This window comes from Balaenoptera physalus (genome assembly GCF_965194825.1).
Source record: "Balaenoptera physalus genome assembly, chromosome: X".
Taxonomy (NCBI): domain Eukaryota; kingdom Metazoa; phylum Chordata; class Mammalia; order Artiodactyla; family Balaenopteridae; genus Balaenoptera; species Balaenoptera physalus.
The window spans coordinates 41826419-41851928 of NC_138903.1; the positions used below are offsets into that span (position 1 = coordinate 41826419).

General features: G+C 41.9%; 2 protein-coding genes across 6 annotated transcripts in view; one reads left to right on the forward strand and one right to left on the reverse strand.

Annotated features, from left to right (window-relative positions):
* The window catches only part of CHST7 (carbohydrate sulfotransferase 7), an 81295-nt gene extending 76583 nt beyond the window's left edge, over positions 1–4712 (forward strand). For both annotated transcript variants that reach the window (XR_014258768.1, XM_082446573.1), the window contains exon 2: positions 3540–4712. The gene's annotated coding sequence lies outside the window, so the exon portion shown is untranslated. The remainder of the gene's footprint in view (positions 1–3539) is intronic.
* Positions 4713–4840: 128 nt separating this feature from the next.
* Positions 4841–25510, reverse strand: part of SLC9A7 (solute carrier family 9 member A7) — a 149471-nt gene continuing 128801 nt past the window's right edge. For 3 of the 4 annotated variants that reach the window (XM_082446470.1, XM_082446468.1, XM_082446467.1), the window contains 3 exons: positions 20768–20850; positions 14173–14278; positions 4841–10480 (listed from right to left, as the gene is read on the reverse strand). In XM_082446470.1, coding sequence (XP_082302596.1) covers positions 10229–10480; positions 14173–14278; positions 20768–20850 — 441 coding nt within the window. In that variant the 3' untranslated portion in view covers positions 4841–10228. The remainder of the gene's footprint in view (positions 10481–14172; positions 14279–20767; positions 20851–25510) is intronic. The other variant, XM_082446469.1, reaches the window with a different exon arrangement.

The window sequence follows — 25510 nt, forward strand, 5'->3', positions numbered from 1 at the left end:
ATCCTATCCCCCCTTTCCCCCCTTGCTGTCCATGCGTTTGTTCTCTACATCTGTGTCTCTACTTCTGCTTTGCATATAAGATCTTCTATACCATTTTTCTAGATTGCACATATGTGTTAATATACAATATTTGTCTTTCTCTTTCTGACTTACTTCACTCTGTATGACTGTCTCTAGGTCCATCCATGTCTCTAGAAATGGCCCAATTTCATTCCTTTTTATGGCTGAGTAATATTCCATTGTATATATGTACCACATCTTCTTTATGCATTCCTCTGTCGATGGACATTTAGGTTGCTTCCATGTCCTGGCTATTGTAAATAGTGCTACAGTGAACATTGGGGTGCATGTGTCTTTTTGAATTATGGTTTTCTCTGGGTATATGCCCAGTAGTGGAATTGCTGTGTCTTATGGTAGTTCTATTTTTAGTTTTTTAAGGAACCTCCCTACTGTTCCACGTAGTGGCTGTACCAATTTACATTCCTACCAACAGGGTAGGAGGGTTCCTTTTCCTCCACACCCTCTCCAGCATTTATTATTTGTAGACTTTTTGATGATGGCCATTCTGACCAGAGTGAGGTGATACCTCCTTGTAGTTTTGATTTGCATTTCTCTAATAATTAGCAATGTTGAACATTTTTTCATGTGCCTGTTGGCCACTGTATGTCTTCTTTGGAGAAATGTCTATTTAGATCTTCAGCCCCTTTTTTGATTGGGTTGTGTTTTTTTTGATATTGAGCTGTATGAGCTGTTTGTATATTTTGGAAATTAATCCCTTGTTGGCTGCATCATTAGCAAATATTTTCTCCCATTCTGTTGGTTGTCTTTTTGTTTTGTTTATGGTTTTTTTGCTGCACAAAAAAGTGGCTTCTTTAGGTTACACATATGTAACTAATCACAACCTACTGGTCTCAACATTTTACTACCACCTCAAGTGAAGTGTAGAAACTTTATGTCCATTTAGGTTCCATTATCCTGTGCCCTTTACAATTCTCTTATAATATTTTCTCTCTGTATATTGAGAACTACATCATACAATGTTATAATTTTTGCCTCAACTGTCAAACATAATTTTTTAAACTCAAGAGAATAGTCTATTAAATTTACTTGTATTTTATCCTTTCTGTTCTTTCTTCATTCATGATGTTTCAAGTTTCCTTCTTTTATCCTTTCCTTACTGCTGGAAGAACTTTCTTTAGCAGTTCTTTTACAGCAGTTCTATTGGCAATAAATTCTCTTAGTTTCCTTCATCTGAGAATGTCTTTATTTCACATTCATTCCTGAAGGATATTATCATGGAATATAGAAGTCTGAGTTGACAGTTTTCTTTCAGCTCTTGAAAAATGTCATGCCACTTCCTTCTGGCCTCCATGGTTTCAGATATGAAATCCACTGACATTCAAATCATTGTTTCCATAAGTAATGCATCATTTCTCTCTAGTTGCTTTCAAGATTTTTTCTTTGTCTTTACTTTCCCGAAATTTGATTATGCTGTATCTTGGTGTAGATTTCTTTGGGGTTTTGTTGGGGTTCACCCAACCTCTTGAATCTGTAGGTCTTTTGCCAAATGTGGGAAATTTTTAGCTGTATTTACTTCAAGTACTTTTTCAGCCTCAGTCGCTTTTCCCTCTCTTTCTGGAACTCTGATTTTAAAAAAATGAACACTAGATCATTTACTGTAGTACCACAGGTCCCTGATGCCCTGTTCATCTTTTTTCACTCTACTTTCTCTCTTTTGTTCAGATTGGGTAATTTCTATAGTTATATTTTCAGACTCACTAATTCTTTACTCTGTCATCTGTATTCTGCAATTTGGCCCATCCAGCGAGCTTTTAAAATTTTGGTTATTTTATTTTACAGTTCTAAATTTTCCATTTGGTTCCTCTTTCGTTTTTGTATTATATTTCTTTGCCAGGAATTTTTTTTTTTCACTTCAAGTGTGTAACTGCTAATTGAAGTATTTTTATGATGGTAGCTTAAAATCCTTCTTGGATAATTTCAGTATCTGTGTTGTTTCAGTGTTGGCATCTGTCAGGTGTGTCTTCTCTCATTCAAGTCAAAATCTCCCTGGTTCTTGGTTTGACAAGTGATTTTTTTTATTGTATCCTGAACATTTGGCATACATTTGAAGATATATTATGAATCTCTGAATTTTATTTATTTATTTTAGCAGGCCTCCACTGACACTGTGCTGGTAGAAGAAGGGGTACATCACCTGGTTATTGCCAGGTGGGGGTGGTAGTCCAGAAGCCCTGGCTTCCCACTAGGCCTCTGCTGACAGGAGGGGGGATTTTTTTTTTTGAGGTGCTTGGGTTCTTTCTAGGCTGACCCTTTCCCTGCCCTTTGGCTAGAGATAACAGGCTTTTCATGGGGCTTTTATGGTCTATGACCATTGGTATTTCTGGCCTGCTGGATTCTTCAGCATCCATCCTAGGATACTGAGGAGGCAAAAAGAAAACCCAGGCAACTCACGCCTGTGTTGTTCCTCAACTCCCAAGGTCCCTAGTCAGTCCAGCTTGTTCTCCCTATCCTTCAGAGTCTTATCTTCATTTTATAAATATATTATATTTGGGAATTTTAGTTACACTTTTTGGGAGGAATAAGGAGAAATGCATCTATTCTACCTTACCTGGAACCACAGTCAGCCTGTCTGGAAATTGGTTTTTATTAAACTAAATTCAACTGAAATTTGACATGCTGGCTCTTTCTTTATGTAAATAACCAGTACTAACAGAATGCTAAAGGTCATGAGACAGGCCTCAAGGCACTTATGAAATCAGTTCTTGCCTAATGCTTAATGTGAATCTTTATTGCACATTTTTAATCATCTTGAAAGTGCTCCTTACCCAAACTCTGCTGCATCAGTAGTTCTAACAAGTTTCACTACATTAGAAAATGATGTCAAATTTGGCACATATCCAGGATCAGAGGAAGGATCACAAGAAAGCCAGAAACTGGTGGCAGAACTAGCATGAACATCGTCAGTTCACCCTTTGCCGCTCCCATAAAGTGATGCAGCAATGTGTTTTAATGGAAGATGGAAAAAGCCCAGATCCCACAGAGGTAGGAAGCTGGACTCGTTGCTTATATACAGCCTCAGTTTTACAGAACAGTTGATCGTTGTTGGCATGATTTATTTCGCACGTATGAACCAGTACACAAGTGAAAGGTGGATGGTTACATGGTCGGTGCCTAAAGGTACAGCTTCAGTCCCAGCCCTTACCCCACTCTACCCAGCAGGTCTCAGAAAGTTCTCTTCTCAACAGGCGCCCCACAGCAGCAGCTGCAGAAAGCACAGTCACACTAAGAGAGGTGCCCCCATCTTTTCCCCGTCTTTATCCTCACCAAACACCTCTTGGGTCACGAGCAGAAATGATAGATTCTGATTCTGTATGGGTTTACAGCATTGGATAATGCAGCTTAGGTAGGGAAGATTATAGGTTTCATATTTAAGAGGCCTTATATCGTCAAGGTTCAACAGGCTTTCCGTGGATTTCTGTGTTCTGAAGTTCAAACATCCTTTGTTCCTTCCCTTCCAGGTCAGTCACCACGAACCAGGGCACTCAGCACATTGTCCCAGCATTGGGGAAGCCACGCTGTGGAGGCAGTCTATCACACTGTCAGAGACTGGGGCTTGACTTGGTACCAACTGCTGTGCTATTCTGCGGAGCAGGAATATCATGAGCTGTTAAATAATGACTGACACATTGGTTGAAATGAAGTTTCCAGTAAGGAAGTGACAGTGCAATGTGGATAATTATGGCAATAAAATAGGAAGAGCTTTAGTTCCCAGCCTGACCCTGCCTCTGCTGGAGCCATGTCAACAAGGCGTTCTCAGAACAAAGAAGAGACGTGATTTGGTACCATTTCCCATCAGCAGGTGTCTGGATAAAACATCAATGTGAAATAAGGGTCAAGTGCAGTCCTGTGTATCTTGATTAAATTACTTAATATTAAATAAAAGGTCTGGGTGGTATTTTTTAAAATCTGACTCATCCAGCTCTAATTCAAATAGCTCCCCTCACCCCGACCCTTGAATGGATTTTTAAAAAGTAATTTCTCTCCCTGGGGTGGGAGAACCCTAATGAACTGAAAGAAATTTTTGCTTTTAAGTTGTTCTACCTGATGTTTTTGTAAATTATATTATTAAATGACTCTGGAGTCACTGTTAATGACAAGATTTGTTTTTGCTTTGTTATGATGTAGTTCAATTGCATGGTTTAGGGAAAAGCTAGTCTACATACAAAAGAACACAAAGACTATGAAGGAAACTATAGCGAGCTCAAGAATCTTAGCAACTAGCCAACACTCAAAGCCTGTTAAAGATGATTGCAGGCCGGGAGAAGTCACAGGCAGAGACCAGGTTTAAAGTGTTTCTTTTAATCCTAAGGCACATTTTTAACATCTAAAAAAAATCTGTTGCTGTGATTTTTAGATCTAATTTTAAAACTAAAAATTTTCAAGCATCTAAATTAGGGGTCAGCAAAAAACTTTTCTGTAAAGACCCTGATAGTAAATAGCTCAGGCTTTATGAGCAGCTAGTTGTTCACTGCTGTTACAACTCCTCAGCTCTGCGTGAAAGCAGTCACAGACAGTATGCAAATGAGTGAGTGGAGTGTGTGCCAATAAAACTTTATTTACAAAAACAAGCAGTAGGCTGGATTTGGTCCAGGGGCTGCCGTAATTTGTCAATCTCTGTTCTAAATGAAGTTGGAGAGGAACAGCTTCCACCCAGAACAGAACCTCTCTGTGAGGGAAAGAAACAGACTAAGAACAGGATCATACTGCATTCTTCTACTAACGGACAATACTTTTAAAAATACAAAACAAGATGAGCTCACCCAGTTAATCTTTTTATTTTGAGTTTTGTTAAAAAAAAAAAAAGCTTTGAGAAAAATGTGTTAAATATCAGTAAAGGGCAGGAAAACATGTAGCTAGCTTTATAATATCAATCTAAACATATACACAAAGGCAAACATTAAGTAAAATGCTAGGGAAAGGGAGCACTTTGGGGGCCTAACTCCAGTTTTTCTTATTGCACATAAAGGTTGCTGATAACTCCAAGTCTTCACTTTTTCACAGTTAGACATACTTTAATATTATTTTATATAACATGTTTATATAACATCCTATGTTAATTTTATAAAGCCACCAGTTTGCTACTGTTGAATGGAAGTAAAAGACAAAAATTTCCCCAATTACAGTATGTAAGCTCTCTATAAAAAAAATTCCCCAGAAGGTCACATCAGCCCATATTAAATTCATCCTATTCTATTTAAAAAACTGCTTTTCAGCTATTAAATGAATCTTGGTGGCCTTCACATTTAATCATTTTAATGGACATAGTAAAACTTCCTAAGTAAGAAGTACCAGATGTATTTTATGTAAAAAATAAAAAACCTAGGAGGTGACCCTACCATGAAGTCATACTTCGAATGAGTGATTGCAGTGACAAATTCCAAATCCATAGACTTAACACCCACACGACTGAAAATCATCCCACTGCTTCTCCAAAGCCCACAGCTGGAATAATCACAACTAAAGTCAACCCCCAAATGTCCATGCAGCTAGATACTCACCCAGTAACACTGGGATCTTAACTTTTTTGAAGTGCTTTAAACAGCAGATGTAGTTCTTCATGCTGTTTCTAAGTCCTTTTCCACCTGAGTTCCCCCAACACATACAGGCCCAGATAATTTTCCACCGGCCAAGAGTTGAGCTGACCATGACATGTGGCAGTTCTATGAACCCATTTGAAAAGGTGGCCATCAGGATGAGAAGGTAACCTCTCCCTCTCCCGAGCACTCTCATGTCTGCTACACACCTTTACAAAGGGCAGCAGAACAGGCAGCCCTTCCTTCTCATCTTTTCCCAGGCTCATGTAGCAGAAAACTGGCTGCCTGTGTGTGCCATGTGGGCCATGGTTAGACTATACCCTGCTTACAAAAATAAACCTGACATCAAAAACTTTGGTTTTGCTCTTTACAATTTCTGCTAGCACTGGTTGACAAGATGGGTTTGTTAATTTATAAAAACTCTGCTTATGAAACTTGGAACTGGAAAAAAAATGGTTTCTTTCTAGGTCTCGTTTTGAAAGGATTGTCAAAGAGCCTACTTGCTTTTCCTCGTTAGACACTAGCATTGGTTTCCAGAATATTTCTCTGTAGATTGTTCTTATTAGGTTTTAGAAAGAGGGAAGGTCTTTTGAGGTATCCACATGGTGAAAGCAGCATTCAGGTGGGTCGTTTCTAAACTCTAACTCTTGGCCACTAGATGCCCTCAATTTACTGTATCAGAACGCAGCAATTGACACTGGTGAGCCAGATTCTCACTTAAAAAAAACAACAGAAGGGATCAGAATTCAATGATACCAGTCTACTGTATTTGACAGACTAGCTCCTACACTAATTCACCTACAGAAGCAACATCAAAAAGCAGGCACCAAACCTGTCAAGTGTCCCATTTCTGAAGTGGAATAAGGAGTCATATACTTACTGAATCAGAAAGCTGACTTTCCAGATGCTCTCAGTCCAGATTGCATTTTACAGCAGATGGGAAAATCAGCTTTCTGATCTACCTCTTAGAACTCGCAATGGGTACCAAGGTAGGTTTCCAAGCGGATGATTTTCCCCTTTGATGAGTTGCTTGTTTGCCCTGCCAGCAACCTCTCCTGAGCGCATCAGCGGTGTTTCTACATTTAGCAATCATTTTGTTCACATTAAATAGCTGACATGATAACGTTAACTTCCACTCTGGACATAGAAAGGGAGAGCTATGATGGGGGGTGGGGGGGTGGGCGTGAAACAGACTTCTGTTTTGGAAAGAACCATTACTTCTTTGCCCGAGACTGAAATGTTCGCGGATAGCTGAGATAACATTTTTTCAGGTTTTCTAAAGAGATTTAGAACCATGAAGGACATTTTCAGGTCTAGAGAACACGGCCTAAAGAGCTCCTTGCTGTTTGCTTGATGAAACATTTGATGTCGCAGTGTGATTTTGGGCTGCAGGGCATCAATGCTTCATCTGGTCACTCTGACTCCTGATGGTCAGAGGCCATTTAATCACATATGCCCTTCCTATACCTGTTTCCTAGGAAGAAATACAAAATTTCTTTAAATTCCAAATTTCCTTCTTTAGTTCAGTTCTCCTTGTAGTCCCCAAAAAGAGTATGAAAAGGAATTGCAGGCGCTTTTGTCTTTCCTGTGTCGGTGCTATACAAAAGTTTGCATCTCCTTAATTACCTGCCACCGACACCACCGCCACGTGACAGCAAAGTGATCACAACTTTCCACTTAATATGGGGCCTCTGCTCAGGCAATAAATGGGCCCATCCTTATCCTGAGGAGTCCAGCGTGGATGCAGGCATGGGGACAAGCAAAGTGTGAAGAGAAAGAAAGTTCACTTGACTGCAATGGGGACTATTAATATAATCTCAGGTTAAACTGCAAAGATACCATCTCAGAAAGCTTCCCATTTGATTAGTCTGCAGCTCAGTTAAGATAAAACCCCTTTTTTCCCACAGATGGGGGCAAAGATGACAGGTTTTTAATCCCCCCCGCCAAACATACACTCAAGTCGCCCATCTCTCCTTCTCACGCTCTAAGGTTTTCAAAAGTGACCTTTTAGGTTGTACTTTAAGAGGTACATTCTTGACTTCTGCAAAGATTAGCATGAAACTCACAGCTGCCCGGTCTGATCAACTGATCAACAACTGTTTGTTCCACATGACTAACAACTAAAATAAAATGTTCTTTGCTAGGCCATTCTTTAAGGTTCCAAATAGGGTCCACTGCCAGTTCTAGACTAGAGGCTCTCAACCCTAGCTGTGCATTAGAATCCTTGAGGATCCAGAACAAAGCATGGCAGCCAGGGCCCACCCCAAACCTACTGTATCTGAATCTCTGAGGGTAGGGCCCTGGCATCAATATTTTTAAAAACTGGCCAGGTAATCCTAATGTGCAGCCAGGGTTGAGAACCTGTGCTCCAGAGCATTCGACTACTGAACTGTCATCCCCACAACCCAGAACAAACATGTTTATAAGATGACTTGGGATTACTCTCTCAGGGGAACTTTCTTTAGCTGGATGCACCATTACTTAGCAGTTTCGATCTGATTTCTGCCAGACTGGCAACAGATACTCAGCCTTGAGTGAGGTGGTTTCAGGCCTTCGTGGCACCCTGCTTTTTTGCCACTCAGCACAGGCATGATGCTTCTGAGAGGTGGAAGCATGTTGATGAGCGGACTCACTTCCCATGACCCCTGGTAAGGTCAGGATTCATCTCCACATCTTGCAAACAAAAATTAGGACCACAGGTCAGTGACTTACTCTGATCCACTGAATAAAAAATCCAACCACGTAACTACAAACCTAGCTCACTTTTGGTCTTAGCAAATCTCCATTTACTTATACTTAAGTAGGTTAGAATAAAATGTTTGCAGTGAAGAGGACAAAGCCCATGGATGACCATAAAATCAAAATGGACTTTAGTGTAGATACGAAGGAAAGAGGGGAATAAAAATGATTCAATTATATTATATTGAACCATATGAAATTGCCATATCTATTTTTTTTAAATGGTTGAATGTCAGCAATTTCATATGGCTCAACCTAATAATAAAATTTTCCTGGTTTGCACAAATTATCAATTCAAAAACAAAGTATCCAGCAATGTCTTATTTAAAGATTAACCATTAAAAATGCGAGTCAAGAAGATTCAATGACTGACTTCATTATGGGTGTCCTAGACTGAACTGGGCCGCTATTTTGTCTGCCATAATAAGAAAAATGGCCACATTTTATGAAAGCATTTTTTAGAAACTGGGTTTTCAAATATACTAGCACTGAAGCATAGAGACACAGGGAGAATCTCAAACTTGGTTTCCAAGAGTTCTCTCAGTATTTCACCTACTGCAGGTGCGGGCAGGTGGAGCGGCTCATCCACAAAGAAACCAAACTAAAAACCTAAATTTGAAACCACACTTACACATGAAGCTGGTGCAAGGCTCCCCAGATACCAAGAAAATGGCCCTTCTCTACATGGCATTCAATGTCAAGACATCTGGATTCCTAGTCTGTCTATAGTAGACAAAACCTTCCATCAAGTTGAATAATGCTGAACTTTTCATTGACTTGCCTCTGATTCCCCATGTGGCCACTGAAATCTCAAGTATTTATTAGCTCAAAGTTTGGAATTCTACTCAGTCATTAGAATACTATCTTGTACTTTCTTTGCAGTTAGTTTTGTTTGCAGTGAGATTTCTTCCCTCTGAATACTAGCCTGTTCCCTCTTAGGCTTCTTACTGCCTTCTCTTCCCTAGACAAAATTGCACCCCACAAACTGTGGTGTTATTTCTAAACCCACAATAGAATCCAGTCCTATTAAGCATTTTTCAGGCAGTCAGCTCATATGGGAGCCTTCAAGAACTGACTGATTTTTGCAGTGATATCACCATCAGTTTCTAAACAGTTTCTCCTGTCCTCAGATTAATTAAAAACAACAGTATAACACTATTTTGCCTTTGGTTTCAAACATTTCAGTAACTTCTTCTTCATGGAGATTTCCAGAGAAGGAATTGGAATTCGTTCCCCCATGTTGAAATGTTCATGGACAGATTTTCCAATCTTCAGTCTAGAGGAAACACAGGTAGCCAAAAAGGGCAGGAATTCCTGATGGGAGGGTGCAGTCACGCAGCCTAGCTGCTGGAGCCTCCACTCAAATTGCTTTTTCATGTTTTCTGTCCCGTTTAACACCAGCCTCTCACAATCCTTGGAGGTCCAATCTCAATTGCCTTCCTTCACGGTCTTTTTCTAGCCTGTTCCCCCCTTGCTATTCCTACAACCAGATAGACCTGCATCGCTGTGTCTGGATATGAAGCCTCTCCTGGGAAGAACCCCCAGGAGTTCGTCAACCTGCCACACCTTGTTCAGATCTGCAGGTGAATGAATGAAGAGAGCATTAAAGCATGCTATTAGTTTGTTTGTTTGTTTAACTCTGAACAGCGCACTACTATGTGAAAAAAGTGGGAATAGGTCTGCATCTGTCTTGATTTAGAGACACTTCAGCCCCACCAGCTGCGTCTTGGGTTAAATTTTAAATGTGAAGATATCTTCAGACCCCAGTAAAATAGAAGTGTTAGTTCCATTCAGTCAAGGCCCCACCTCAAGCTCGCAGCCATCCTCACCCCGCCAGTGGGCCTACCCCGTCACTCAGGGCTCGGGGCGGGGAGTCATGCGTTATCCTCCAGGGGAAACACCAGGCGGGTGCCCCGGCTGGAAACCTTCTGGTCTCCCATTCCCAGGTCTCGTTCCAGCACCTCCTCGGAGCTGCCCTTCGTTCTCCGACTGACCTCGACGCTCGTGGGGGCCGTGTGGGAGCCTGAGGAGCCGTTCGCAGTCACTGTGCTGTCCCCGTAGGTCAAGGTGAGGTCGCCCTCGGTCAGGATGAAATCAGAGTCTTCCTCTCTCAGCGGCTCTTGGTTCTGAAAAGTGCAACAAACACCACGAACATCAACGACAAATGGAAGACCACTGTTTTCCCGGGCTGAAGCCCACCCCAACCTCAGCTCCTCATCTGAAAAGAGGGATCATAAAACTTGCCTGCCTTGAGCCTCTAGCACGATAACTGGATGGAAACTGTAGAGTGCTAGTCAATGTAAGGCTGGTGCTGAACCAGCACTTCAAACACCAGAAAGCAGTTCTGATTTTAAATGCCTGACAGCTTGGGGACAAAAAGTGACAAAAGGGAAGAAAGGGAGATCAGCTCCAATTTTCGGCTTCCCAACCCACAAAGGTAGGAAGGAGTAAGGTCCCTGGGCAAACCTACAAATAGGTTTCAGGTCCTCTCTTCTTTGGGAAGGTCTTCCGGGGGTGGAGGTGGCCTCCTGCTCTGTACAGACCACCCTAAACCCACCTGGTTTACAGCTGAACTACTCTTTGTCCTAGTCAGCAATTCAGGGAAGAGGATAAGCCATAATTAGGGTTTCCTTCCTGTCCCCACAGAAACACCCTGATGGGAAGGAAGCCCTCAGGTGGATGAAGCGACGGACAGAGAGGGAGGGGACGTTTTCTCGAGCATCTATTATACGCCTGCCAGGAACGTCACAGAAGCTCTCATTTGATCCTCACCCCTTCCCTATGAAGGGCACAAACACTCAGGTCACAGAGAAGAAAACCTGAGAGAATCCATGGAATTTGCCCGTGGCTGTCCAGCTGCTTGGAAGCAGAGTTAGGATTTATGCTGTCCCTAGACTGGTTCTACCCACATAAAAGATGTGAAAAATCACCCCGTCGGGAAGAGGACTGGTGGGGCATCTCATGCTAGGCAGCGGTGGTAGCAGAACAGACAAGGCTGAGCAAAGCAGGCTACGTGGCAGCCACTTGAAACTACGAGACTATGGGGAGAGTGTCACGAAGCAGCGTGACGTGAGGCACAACCTTTCACCCTCCGATGGTTTAACAAGCAAAGCAAGGGGCGGTACACTCCCCGCGCCCCCGCTGCACGGCCGTCAAACACGGGGAACTTCTTCCTTGAATGGCAAACATATGCTTCCAAGCCGCTCCGCGTAAACGGTTCTTTCTCTCCTATTTCCCATCTACCTTCAAAGTGCATTTGCGGTCCTTCGGCCTCTACACGACAGGGTCTCCTTGGTGTGCGATGCTGAGCCTGCCTCCCTGACAGCCACGTGGCCCCCACTCGGTCTCGCTGCCCGAGGCTGGGGTAGATTCTCCCGTGTCCGGGCCGGGGATCCCCCAGCTACGTGAGAAACCACCGAACAGCAGTGATCTCCTCCTCTTCCTGGCACCCTTCCTTGCGCTGCTGACCTCTTAGGAGGTGCTAGATGAACGCCTGTTAAATGCACCGACCCAGGCAGGACCCGTGGGTTCTGCCTACCTTGCCTCTCCTATCCTTGCCCATCTCTGGGCACGTAAGGGTGACAAGCACATGCTTGTTTTCTGCATTGTTTCTCAGTGACATCGGCTTCTCCACTCTCCACAGTGTGACTCCACTTAACCAGGGCTCCGGCTTTTTTAACAGGCAAGCACGCAAGTCCTCTTGATTGCTGCCTCCAACCCTCACCGGAATGAGGCAGGGAGCAAATGTACAGTTCAGTAAACATCCTTGACTCGGGCAGAGCATAATTCTAAAGCTCACTCCAAACTCCCCAATTTCCTCCTCCCCATTAGTAGTTCTGAAAGTCCTGAAACTCCATCTGCTCCACGATATTTTTCTTAACAACAGATGACATCATGTTCCCTGTTTTAGCACGTTCCATTTCTCCCGTGCATACATGTGCTAAGTAATGTTTTTGTTCATCTCTGTCAAAATCTCTCTCCCAGGGCTCCTTAGCTCCCAATGTTCAGGAGAAGGCTCTCCTGGCACGTATTTTGCTGTTTCGAGGTTTGGAGCCACACGGGGACAGAGAGGAATACCCCCAGATGGAAGTTCCGGCGTGGCCCACTCTGACCCCTTGCAGTGGGAAGCAGGGCCAAAATTCACTGACAGGAGAAAACAAGACTGGATATTGTCCCATTCCATGATGAAACTCACAAGCCCAGACAAACAGTACCCCAGGAAAGGTCACTCAGAAACAAGGACGTAGTAAAACCCAGTGGAGAGGGATTTCCAGATGGAAGATTAAGGAATGTTCTATGCTGACAACAAAACTATCCCACACCCTCGAATTCCAGATGACAGGATTGACAAAAGTTTTGTTCAGCTGAAGGTTTGTGTAATTACATAACTAGCTGTCCAGTGAGGGCTGCTATGGAAATGGAGTGAAATAACCCTGCAAACACCTGCAAGCAAGACTGTCGTGGGAATGTGTGCATTTAAATATCCACAGATCATTTTCATTAAGTGGACGAACACTGTTTTCTAGGCGGTTTTCAAACCTAAATTTTGTTTAGAGTTAGTGGAAATGACGAATAACGAACATTTTCCATATCTCCCAAAGAATCTTGGTGAAGTATAAAACGCCCTACAGGTGATGGGGGGGCACCCAAAAGTGTGTCAAACAGCCCAGAGAATGGCTCATCTGATGCCCTCACGCGGCACTAGACTCCACATGGAGCCCCCTCCATTCTCTCACCTCTGGCTTCCTCAGTTAAACTTCCAAAGACTCTCTGCTCTCACTCTCTCAGCAGCAGGCCTCTCCATGTCTGGAGGTGGCTGGGACCCCAGTCAGGACCCCAGCCCAAGGCAGTAGCAGCAGAATGGAGGGTGGTTCTTGCCTGTAGCCCAAGTCACCGCATCTTGGGTTGGCTGTGGGGAATCCACAGCCCAAACATTACCCCAGGAAGCAAACCTTGGGCAGGCTCTGGAAGTGGTGAGGGGAGCACTTTCAATTTAAGTCCCTGGAAGTATATTGAGTTTATGCTGAGTTCAAAGTAGGCCAGACACCCCTAACTGATGTGTGAGGAATAGCTGGTAAGCTTCCGATTAGGTAAGGTTTTTATAAAGTTTTCATAGTGGGTTAGTTACTTTACTATTACAGAGACATGAAAAGTGACCCTTGTAAAACCTAAGTAAGAAGGAAGGCTTTAGAAATTGGTTAAAAGAGACTAGAGCTAGAAGGCAAAGAAACACGTAAGCCCAGTGAAACAAACTCAAACAGTGTCATCAGTTGGAGCTTCTTTAGTGGGAGAAGTGAGGATGCCGAGTCACTACCCTTTGTTTCTGATGATAAAACACATCCAAATGGCCCACACTGTCACTTTACACAGAGGTCCAAACTGAGTAAACTATTCAGCATTCAAAAAAAGACAGATTTATTAAATAAAATGGGATGGGAAATTATAAAACTAACTTTTTAATCTATTGGTCTGTATCCTTCCAACATAAAAAGAAAGGTAATTAGCATTATTACCTAGGCTCATATTCCACTAAAAACTCACCATAAGCATTAAAAATCACTTTACAAAACCGGGAGCAGTTCTAAGGAAATGGTGTTCTTGGCATCTGACCCATTTTTTGTAATTTAAAAACAGTTTATCAGAGGTGGCACAGGAATTCCATTTGTATATGGGGAGGGGCTGGGGAGGCTGGAAGCCTCAACTGTCTTTAAGAGAAGGAGACATTGATGCTGTTCTCTATCACGTTTGGTGGAATTCAAAGCAAAGGCCATAGCAAAACTGCAGTGTTACCATGGCAACCCGGCCATGCTGTACTTACGTCATACACCTGGGGACTGGTCAGACATCGAGCGAGCAAGCCACACCAAGCTGGGAGAGTGGTGGTTAATGGGGGGCCACTGTGTGTGAGGATGGGCTTCAAGTAACTTTAAAAAGAGAATTAAGGAAAAGTGCCTGCAAAGAAAACACACACCCAACAAAATGTGTTTAGAAATCCCAAAGAGTAAATCATCTGGCATTCTACCCCCAAAAAGCCTCTTTTCCCCCATTTTACCAGTACAATACAGAAGTACCTGTAGTCTGCAACAGTCTGAATCCAAGATTAAACTATGCCCCATCAGCCTTAAATGTTAACTGTTAACTTTCAGGTTGGCGGTTCCTCATTTTCAGTTAGAAAGAATATCTGATTAATTAGAACACCCTTCTGCCTTCTTTGTTATGCCGAATGAGAATTTTGGTTTTGATCAGCCTTCCAGCTTTTGACACACAACCAGCTCATGTTTTGGAAACAGGAAATCGTGTAGCTGGAGTGGAGATGTTACAGCCCCTGGGTCCCCTCTCCCCAGAGGTCACATGGTGGAAATGTTCGAGGCGGACAGGACCTGAGAGGACTCGGCAAAAGGCAAAACGGTTTCACGAAGGTCACTCAGATCTCAACCTCCCACCTTCCCATACAGGACTATTCTTCCCTCTAGCCGCTGCCTCTCTCCCAGACTCTCCAACACAGTTCCTCCACCTCGACACTAGTGGCATTGTGGGCCAGATCACCCTTTGTCGTAGGGGGCTGTCCTGCATTGTAGGATGTCTAGCAGCATCTCTGGCCTCTACCCACTAGAGCACCCCCAACCCTTCCCTCAGGTGTGACAACAAATATGTCTCCTGACATGGCCCAGTGTCCCCTGAGAAGCAAACTTGCCCTCAATTGAGCCCCCCGTTCTAACATGAAGGTCAACTGTTCTGTGGAGACTGGCTCAGGGTTTGCCAATCTACGGATATTTGTGCTGCCAAATGTGCAGCCCTGTGTCACGTTACGATGGAGCTGGGACCGTTTCTGATACCCAGAGCCGAAGCAGTGTGGAAAAGGTGGAGACCTACAGGGCCACTGCAAATGCAGGAATGGCCAAGAGACTTTAAAGGCAGGTGAGAAGGAGTCACAGCTGTCTGTACCCAAGCGGATGACTGCTCCGAGCACCATCGCTTCCTGTCTTCATTCAGAGCAGCACGAGAGAGAAAAGGCTTCTCTACAGGAGGAGACGGAAGGGTGACCCCTGGGTAAAATTCTGACTGGGAATTACTCATCAAAGGAGGATGTGTGGGCTCTGCTGGGACTCTATAAGCAGAACAAGCCCCCTCTGACTGCTGTCCTCATTCCTAGAAACAGCCCCTACAGGCCTATCAGTTTTCTTGTGTCTTCAGCTCAGAAGCTGACAGCAGCTGCATTTGCAGAATGACTAATACAAAAGAGTTCCGGGGAACCCAGACGCTACCTTTCAGTACCCTGTCTTGGGCAGTTCAAAGACAAGCTCGCTCTTCCCAAATACAGAAGGCCCTCTAACAACTTCTTTAAAAGAGAAAAAATATTTACAGATAGATTTTAAATATTCAGATTGTTGGAAGGGCAAAAATGAAATATCAAGCCTCCCTCCCACCCAGTCTTTCTGGTAATTTACCATTACAACTTTATAGAATACAGTTTTTTTCGCCTATTTCCTGATTTATAAACTGTAGTCAGCTTTTAGCTCCCTCTTATGAAGGATGGTAAATTTAATTCACTTACATTCCTGCCTCTTTTCAATTTTTTCCTTTCTAATTTTTATTTATAATTAATTTTATACTGTAGATATATAACATTTGCATTCTGTAACTAATAAGCAAATATCTGCTTTGTCTATGGATTGAGCCTAATGTTAAAGACCAATAAGCAGCACTTGTAATAATGTAATTTATGAATATTATTCACTGTAACCAAGCAGAGTGATTGGAATACTATTAAAGGAAATGTAATACAATGTCATTTAAACTTTGTTAGAAGACATTTGAGTATCCTGCAAAAAAAAAAAGATCTTCTTTTAATTTCTTTTTGATCTTGTTCATTTCTTCTGGGTTATAACAAATCACTGTCCCCTTAGTTGGATTTTGTTTTGTTTAATCCTTATGTTATTTTCCCCCCTTCTTATAGTCTGCATGGTGCTAAACTTTCTGAATTCTTGCATGTCTGAAAGCCACCCTCCTTTTTTTTGCTCATTTTTGATTAACAGTTTGGGTATAGAATTCTAAGCTCAGAAAAATTTTTTTCATCCTAGGACTTTCATTTTGTTGATGGTTTCCTTTGCTTTGCAGAAATTTTTTAGTTTGATGTAAAAAATTTTACACGTGTTTATTTTTGCTCTTGTTGCCTACGCTTTTGGTGTCAAACACAACAACAACAAGAACAAATCAGTGCCAAGACCAATATCAAGGAGCTTTTCCCCTTTGTTTTCATCTAGGAGTTTTATGGTTTCAGGTCTTACATTTAAGTTTTTAATCCATTTTGAGTTGATTTTTATGAGTGGTATAAGATGAGGTCCAGTTTCATTCTTTTGCATGTGGCTGTCCAGTTTTCCCAACACCATTTATTAAAGAGACTGCCCTTTCCCCATTGTGTTTCCTTGGCATGTTGGTCTTGACTCTATATGCAAGGGTTTACTTCTGGACTTCGTATTCTGTTCCTTTGATCTGTGTGTCTGTTTTTATGCCAATGCCATACTTTTTTGATTACTGTACCTTTGTAATATAATTTGAAATCAGGAAGTGTGATGCCTCCAGCTTTGTTCTTTTTCCTCAAGATGGCTTTAGCTATTTAGGTTCTTTCGTGGTTCCATACAAATTTTAGGATGGTTTTTCTTTTACTGTGAAAAATACCATCAGAGTTTTGATAGAGATTGTACTGAACCTGTAGGTCGCTTTGGGCAGTGTGGACATTTTAACAATATTAATTCTTCCAATCCATGAACACAGGTATCTTTCCGTTTACTTGTGTCTTCTTCAATTTCTTTTGTCAATGTTCTTTAATTTTCAGCATATAGATCTTCACTCCTTGGTTAAATTTATTCCTAAGTATTTTATTGTTTTTGATGCTACTGTAATGGAATTGTTTTCTTAATTTCTTTTTTGGATAGTTCATTGTTAGTATATAGAAATGCAACTGATTTTTGTATGCTGATATTATCTCCTGTAACTTTAGTGATTTAGTTTAAAAGCTTCAAACAATTTCTTGGTAGAATCTTCAGGGTTTTCTATATGTGAGATCATGTCATCTGCAGAGACAATTTTACTTCTACCTTTCTGATTTGTATGCCTTTTATTTATTTTTCTTGCCTAACTGCTCTGGTTAGGATTTCCAGTACTGTGTTGAATAGACATGGCAAGAGTGCACACCCTTGCCTTGCTCCAGATCTGACAGGAAAAGCTTTCAGCTTTTCACCACTGAGTATCATGTTAGCTGTGGGTTTGTCATATGTGGCCTTTATTATGTTGAGGTACATTCCATCTATACCTAATTTGTTGAGAGTTTTTATCATAAAAGAATGCTGGATTTTGTCAAATGCTTTTTCTGCATCTATTGAGATGATCACATGATTTTTATTTTGTTAATCTGGTGTTCACATTGATTATGTGGCATCCCCCAGGGATAAATCCCACTTGATTATGATGTCTGATCCTTTTAATGTGCTATAGAATTCAGTTTTTTAGTATTTTGTTGAAGATTTTTACATCTATGTTCACCAGGGATACTGGCCTGTAATTTTCTTTTCTTGTAGTGTCCTTGGTGGGCTTTAACATCAGGGCCATGCTGGCCTCAAAAAATGAATTTGGGAGTATTCCCCCATCTTCAATTTTTTGGAAGAGTTTGAGAAGGGTTAATTCTTTCTTTCCTTTTTTTTTTTTTTTTGGCTGCACCGCACGGCTTGTGGGATCTTAGTTCCCCCACCAGGGATTGAACCTGGGCCCTCGGCAGTGAGAGCCCGGAGTCCTAACTACTGGACCTCCAGGGAATTCCCGGATTAATTCTTCTTTAAATGGTTGGTAGAATTCACCAGTGAAGCCATATAGTCCTGGGCTTTTCTTTGCTGTGAGGTTTTTAATTACTGATTCAATGTCCTTACTTGTATTGGTCTGTTCAGATTTTCTATTTCTTCATGATCCAGTCTTGGTAAGTTGCATGTTTCTAGGAATTTATCCATTTCTTTTAGGTTATACGATTTTTGGTGAATAATTGTTCACAGTAGTCTCTTATGAGCCTATATATTTCTGTGGTATTAGTTGTAATGTCTCCTCTTTCATTTCTGATGTTATTTATTTGAGTCTTCTCTTTTTCTTAGTCTAACTAAACGCTTATCAATTTTGTTCATCTTTTCAAAAAACCAACTCTTAGTTTCGTTGATCTTTTCTATTGTTTTCTGAGTCTCTATTTTATTTATTTCTTCTCTGGCCTTTGTTATTTCCTTCCTTCTACTAATTTTGAGCTTTGTTTGTTCTTTTCTTTTTCTAGTTCCTTGAGGAGTAAAGTTAGGTTGTTTGAGATCTTTCTTTTTTCTTAATGTATCACTTAATGTATCACTTATCACTATGAACTTCCCTCTCTAAACTGCTTTTGTTGCATCCCATAAGTTTTCGTGTGTTGTGTTTCCATTTTCATTAGTCTCAAGATAATTTTTAAATTTCTCTTCTGATTTCTCCATTGACCCATTGATTGTTTAGGAGTGTGTTGTTTAATGTCCACATATTTGTGAACTTTCCAGTTTTTCTCCTGTTACTGATTTCTAGTTTCATACTATTGTGGTCAGAAAAGATACTTGGTATGATTTCAATTTTCATAAATTTGCTAAGATTTGTTTGTGACCCAACATATGATCTATCCTGGAGAATGTTCCATGTGCACTTGAGAAGAATGTATATTCTGTTGTTGGATGGAATGTTCTGTATATGCCTAAATTTAGTCTAAAATGTAGTTCAAGCCCAATGTTTCCTTATTCGTTTACTGTCCAAATGATCTATCACTTTAGCATTTTGTCACTCTCCTGTGAACTCTCTCCAATTTTCTCTACATCCTTTCCAAGCCCAGTGAGTAACATGCATTCTGAATTACAATGTAGACAAAATTCATATGACTTAAAAAAAATCCCTGGGGGTTCTATTTTAGTTAATAGCAAACAAGGTAGTTTGAACCATTTTTTCCACTGAGGCTAACTAGAAAAGCTGGGAAAATAAAACACAACATTTTCTGCTTAATGGCATCAGAAAGCTACCATGGCAGTGAAGAGGGCCAGAGTCTGGAAAAGGAAATCCAAGAGGTGAGCCCTGCACACGGTGAGCCACGTTTTCCCTAAAAGCATCTGAGAAGCTAAGCAGAGCATCTGGCAGACTCACAAAAACAGAGTGAATCTGACAAAAACTGGAGTCCAGGGTCTTCTGAGGAAGTCTACATAAATACTCTAGGCTCTAGGTTGGACACCATCTTCTAAAGTTGAACCTTTGCATGTCCTATGACTCAGCAATTTCACTCCTGGGTGTATTCCCAACAAAAATGTATGTAAACATGCACCAAAAGACATGTATAAGAATGTTCATAGCGGTATTTTTCATCGTAGCTCCAAATTAGAAACAATCTACATGTTCATCAACAGGATGATAAATAAATCATGATATATTCATACAATGAAATACTATGCAGCAATGAAAATAGATGAACTAGAGCTACAACATGGATGAATCACACAAATAATGTCAAGCCAAACAAACCAGATACTAAAATATATACACTCTATAATCACATTTATACAAAGTTCAGAAACAGGTAATATTATTAAGTGTTGCTAGAAGTTAGGAGAGTGGTTACGTTTGGGGAGAAGAAAGGGGCAGTAATTGGGTTATGGCATGAGGGGAACTGGTAATTTTGTGTTTCGTGACCTGTTTGGTATTGAGCGTACTTATTTTGCAATAACTCGCTGAGCACTTATGATTTATGTACTTTCCTATACGTATTCTTTACGTCAATAAAAAAATTTTAAACACTTTCAAAGTCTCCAAAGACCATATATATAAGCTACCTACCCATTTGACCGCTACGTCAACTTAAGAAACCATGAAAGCGTAACTTTTTGGTTTTCAATTTTTCACCTGAGGCCAAGTGAATCTACTAGAACAGAGTCTGCCTTGCATGTGGTCCAGTTAAGGCCAGGATCAGACTTGGCCAGACTTGGTTCAGCCAATAGGAATCATCCTCTCCACATGGATTAACTGGCCAACCTCCACTTCCCTTCCTGACCACAGCACGGTTCAAGTGGAATTTTAACTAATTCACCTACACAGGCATATTTCCCTTGGACACAAAGCTCTGAAGAGCCACGTGAGTCTATCAGGCTGTGGACTGGCTACCCTAATGATGTGCAAACATTCCTCTTGGCCAGAGAGATGCTCATTATGACTGCCTGTGGTTGAATGATCATTGCATGTGTCCCAAGAGAGGACTGACTACACCTGTAGCAGCAAGCACACATCTTTCCTTGCTCATCAGAAGTCATTCACTGACAACTCAACAAGAGGATTTCATCATTGATGTTTCACAAACACAGGGAATCCTCTTAAAAGGATACTTGTGGTCAAAGCTGTACCACAGCCTGAATAGCCATGCACTCTCCTGCTTTGTCCGGTTTCCTCTGGCAGTATCTGGACCATCCTAGGAACAAACAAGAAGAAAGATACTTAGTTGCAGAAAAGGGATTGAAATAGGGGGAAAAGCTTCCCTTTTAACCATAACCTTTAGAGATTTTGAGCTCAAACATCCTGTATCGCCAAAATTTCAAAGATTTATTGGGAGGTAATATTTTAAAAGAAATCAAATAAATCCAAAAGGCAGACAAATCAATCCCCAAAGAAACAGGCTTGGTTATGTCTGAGGGTAGACCAACTCAATGTAGTACAAAATTTCTTTTGACATTTTTACTGTAATTTTCCTCAGAGTGCCTTTTAGCAGGTTAATTACCCTGAAGTAGTCTAGATCCTAACAGGCCAAAATTGATTTATAGAGAAGATTAAAGAAAGCGTCTGTAAAACCAACTTTCCAGGTCCCCCACAGCTGGCCTGGGGAAATCACGCTTGGTTGAGTTTCCTGACAAACCAGCCAAGGGCTCTTTGTGGTCCTTACCCAGGCACCTGCATTGTGTTCCAGGCAGTTAGGAACTTGCCCTCCCAGCTTTAGGAAGGCGGGGGCGGGGGGTGGTGGGCAGGGGAAAGGGAGCCAGAATCAGCATGTCTGTTATTTTCTCTGCCCTCAAGTAGTACGTTCCTTTACTACTCCTCTCATGCCTTTCCAACTCAAACATCCCCATCATTTCATTTTCAAAGTAACTGGCACAATCATTCATTTGTGGTTTAGGAAATCTGTTCTGTGCAAGTAGGATAAGCAGCACAATTAATATTAAAAAGTGGACTGATGGCAGCAGTCTGAGGGCCCTGCTGGGGTTCTACGTTGCTGGATGACAAGCTCTGAAAGTACAGGCTGCTTGTGAAGCGCAGCCATTTTTATCAGCCTCCTCTTGAATGTTCTAGGGAGAGGCAGCTCTACAAGTAAGGGGCAATCAAGAAGAACCAAATAGAAGTTGAGTCAACGATTACAAGTATGTAGTTCCAAATTTCAGTGGGTGTAAATTCTACCTGTAGTGGAGATGCCAAGAAGGAGTCAGAAGTCTCTGAGAAGGTAAGATACAGACAAGCATAGGGAGGGAAGTTAGCAAGCACTATTTAAATTCCTAATATTTCCAATGGCAAAGATGACTTTTAAAAACAGAGTCCCCCACGGTATTTGAGGAACGTTTAGTGACATATATGCAAATGGCTTAGTTAAATGGGCCCTTCTGTGGATGAGGAAATAAAAAGGAGAGACCCCAGAGACCAACTTTATTTCACATTTTAATAAATCACGTAGGGAAAAGGGGGCACAGAAATGTCTCTATTTGCAGATAACAATCATTCCTTCGGGTAATGAATTGCTAGCCCAATGACAACTCTAGGGAGATTTCGAAATGCCACACGACTGAGTGGAGAAGTGGTAGATGACTTTTTTGAGAGATGACCGTTTCACGAAAAAAATTAGATGCTTCTTTATAAAGTGATAGGCTCTAAGCCCTTGGTTCTAAGTGTCTGTAGAATCTTACTAAAGAAAAAACTAGCAAGATGATAAACATCTTCTGGAAGGACGCTATAAACCATTGGGCATAAGACAAGTTCCCCAAAGTCACTTTTGTCTGCTCTTCCACTAAAATAACAATAAAAATGGCAAACCCCTATTCTGTCATCCTAACCTCTGCATTATCAAATCACAGTGCATTCTCATGGCCTGCAACACCTAAGTTCTTGCCATCTCACCTTAAGGAAGCTACAGGAGACTGACCTATATAAGCCCCAAGAGGGACTATGAAAATGAGTAAAGCAAGGGAAAGGCTTTTTTTTGAAGGCAAATTAAGAAAAGGTCTTCTCAGGCTACAAAGAGATATGCCTGCAGTTCACAAATAAGATAAAGTGACCTTGGAAATGTAAGATACTAAGAGCCAACCCTGAAAGGTTACAAATTCAGGGCAAATAAAAAGTGCAACTCTGTAACGGGGGTGTTAAATAACTTCTTATTCTAAGAGATGGGGCCAGAAGCATGATTACGTACAGGAAGAACTTGGATAAAGCCACACATAGAGGCTTTGGGGAAATCGGGGAGGGTCTGTGGAACAGGACTGATTTTTTTAAGCTGACCCGGAAGACAACCAACAACTGCTTCCTAGCATGATTTGGGCGGCTACCATTCACAAGCCGGCCAGCCCTTCCTGCGGGCTCCAAGCAGGGGTCGGTGTGGGTGCAGGTGATCCTACGATAGGTGGGCCGCCTGCCTGGGCTGCCCAGAGAAAAAGCGGGGACTTGGCTCTCCCACCACGTCCTCCTCAAAACCTCCATCCCCACCAGGACGGTTCACACCCCCATGTCTTTAGTTCAGGCTGCTTCTAGAATCCAGAACACCCTTGCATACTCTCACCTTCTCCCACCCACAACACCTACCTGGCTGATCCCTATTCATCTTTCAAGGCTGTGCACAAGGTTGGCATCTCTGAGAAATGTTTCAAAGGCAATGCAGTGCTCCAAGAGGCATAGGTGTAACCATCACAGGCTTTCTCAACAGACTACCTGGGTCCAAGTCCTAGCTCTACTCCTGACTGTGCCTTTGCCCTGCTGTGTGACTCTGGGCAAGTTTAAATTGAGACATAATTGACATATAACATTGCATATGTTTAAGGTGTACACCAGTGTTGGTTTGATATGTTTATATATTGCAGTTTGATTACCACCGTAGGTTAGCTAATGCCTCTATCCTGTCACATAATTACCATTTCTATTTTGTGATGAGCACAATTAAGATCTAGTCTCTTAGCAACTTGATAGTTTATAATATAGTATTGTTGACTACATTCACTATGCTGTACATTAGCTCTCCAGAACTTGTTTATCTACTAGTTGCAAGTTTGTACCCTTAAACATCTCCCCAAATCTCCCCCTCCCCCATCCCCCAGCCCCTGGTAACCACCATTCTGCTCTCTGTCCTTATGAGTTACACAAGGGATTTTAAAACATTTTCCTGAAATTGTTAGTAGAGAAGCCCCTTCAGGAAAATAAATACCACTAGCTCTGCTTATCACCAATTTTTGAGCATCAAACAATGAATGGCTATTTCTCCTGCATTCATTAAGCACCTACTGTGTGCCAGGTACCATGCTGGGTGCTGGAAACACAAAGAGGAATGAGACCCAGCACCTGCCACTTGAGGAGCATATTTCCAGAGGGGGAGACAGACAGACAGATACATATGGGGTGAAGAAAAAGAAAGCAGATTAAAGACCTGGGGAGTGGCAAAAGGTCCTATTTTGAAATAATTTTTCTAGAACTAATGAATAATGATTTCTGGGTAGAGTTATATTTCATTCCGTTCTTATTGTTAAGAGATGGATTTTTTATGTTAAGGTCATTACAATAATGAGAACAGCTTATTTTTTTTTTCAGAGATAGAGCAGAATACTGCCCCTGCTCCCCAAAGATTTCTACATCCTAATCCCTGGAGCCTGAGGCTGTTAACGTTACATGGCAAAAGGGGCTTTGTGGGTGGACTTAAGGTTTTCCAGGTAGGCCCAGTATAATCACATGGGCCCCTGAGAAGTGGACAAGGGGGGCAAGAGAGTCAGAGAGATGCAGTGGGAGAAGAGGCAGGAGACATTCCGAGCATGAAGTTTTCATAGTTGGAAGTGGAGGGGGCCAAGAGCCAGGAAACGCGGGTGCTTCTAGGACCTGAGCTTGACTCCCGGCCAATGGCCAGCAAGGAAACAGGACCTCAGTCCTACAAGCACATGGAAGGGAATTCTACCAACAACCTGAAGGAGCCTGGAAGTGGCTTCTCCCCCAGAGCCCAACCCCACTGACACCTTGATTTTGGCCTTAAGAGACCTAAAAGAGAGAAACCAATAGAGCCCACCAGACTTCTGACCTACAGAACTGTAAGACTGTGTTGTTTTAAGCCACTGAGTTTGTGGCAATTTGTTACAGCAACGATATGAAACTATGCAGAGCAAAAGAGTACATAATTGATGCAACCCGATTTGGGTCTTTCTCATGTCCCTGGGATGATGGGGCCAAGGTTTCTCAGAAGGGGGTAACACAGGGTTTAAAAACAGGGAATTAAGAGCTCCACACTGCCTCCACCAGGGCTTCTCAAATTGTAAAGTGCACACAACCCTCCTGGGCACCCTGTTAAAGTGAACATTCTGATTCTGTGGGTTCAGGTGGGGCCTGAGAGTCTGCATTTCTAACGAGCTCTCTGGTGATGCCCAGGCTGCTGTCCATGGGGACACTTGGAACAGCAGGGGGAGGTTCACGGTCCCTCTTGAAGAAGCAGACAAGGCCCTCCACCGTCTCGCCTCTGCTACTCTCCACCCTTATCCTTCATCACATTGTCACCAAGCCCTTAAGGACAGAGATTCATCTGTTGTGTTTGCAAATGTATTCCCAGAGCCTGCAAGAATGTCTGAAATACAACAGATGCTCCATAAATACTTGTCAAATGAATGAATAAATTAATGTTAATTTTGAACTTCTAAGACAAAAAAAAAAAAAACAGAATAGCAGAAAGGGAAATCAGGGGCCAAGGGAGGCAATCAGAAAAACAAAAAAGTGTGGTGGGGAAGGCAGTCAGAGAGTAGTAATCTGAGGAAAGGCACTTCAGCAACTGTTTGAAGTTAAAGATTTAAAGGACTGGATGTCAGATTTTAGCCTGCAAGGAAACTGGGGGAGGACCAAGGAACAAACAA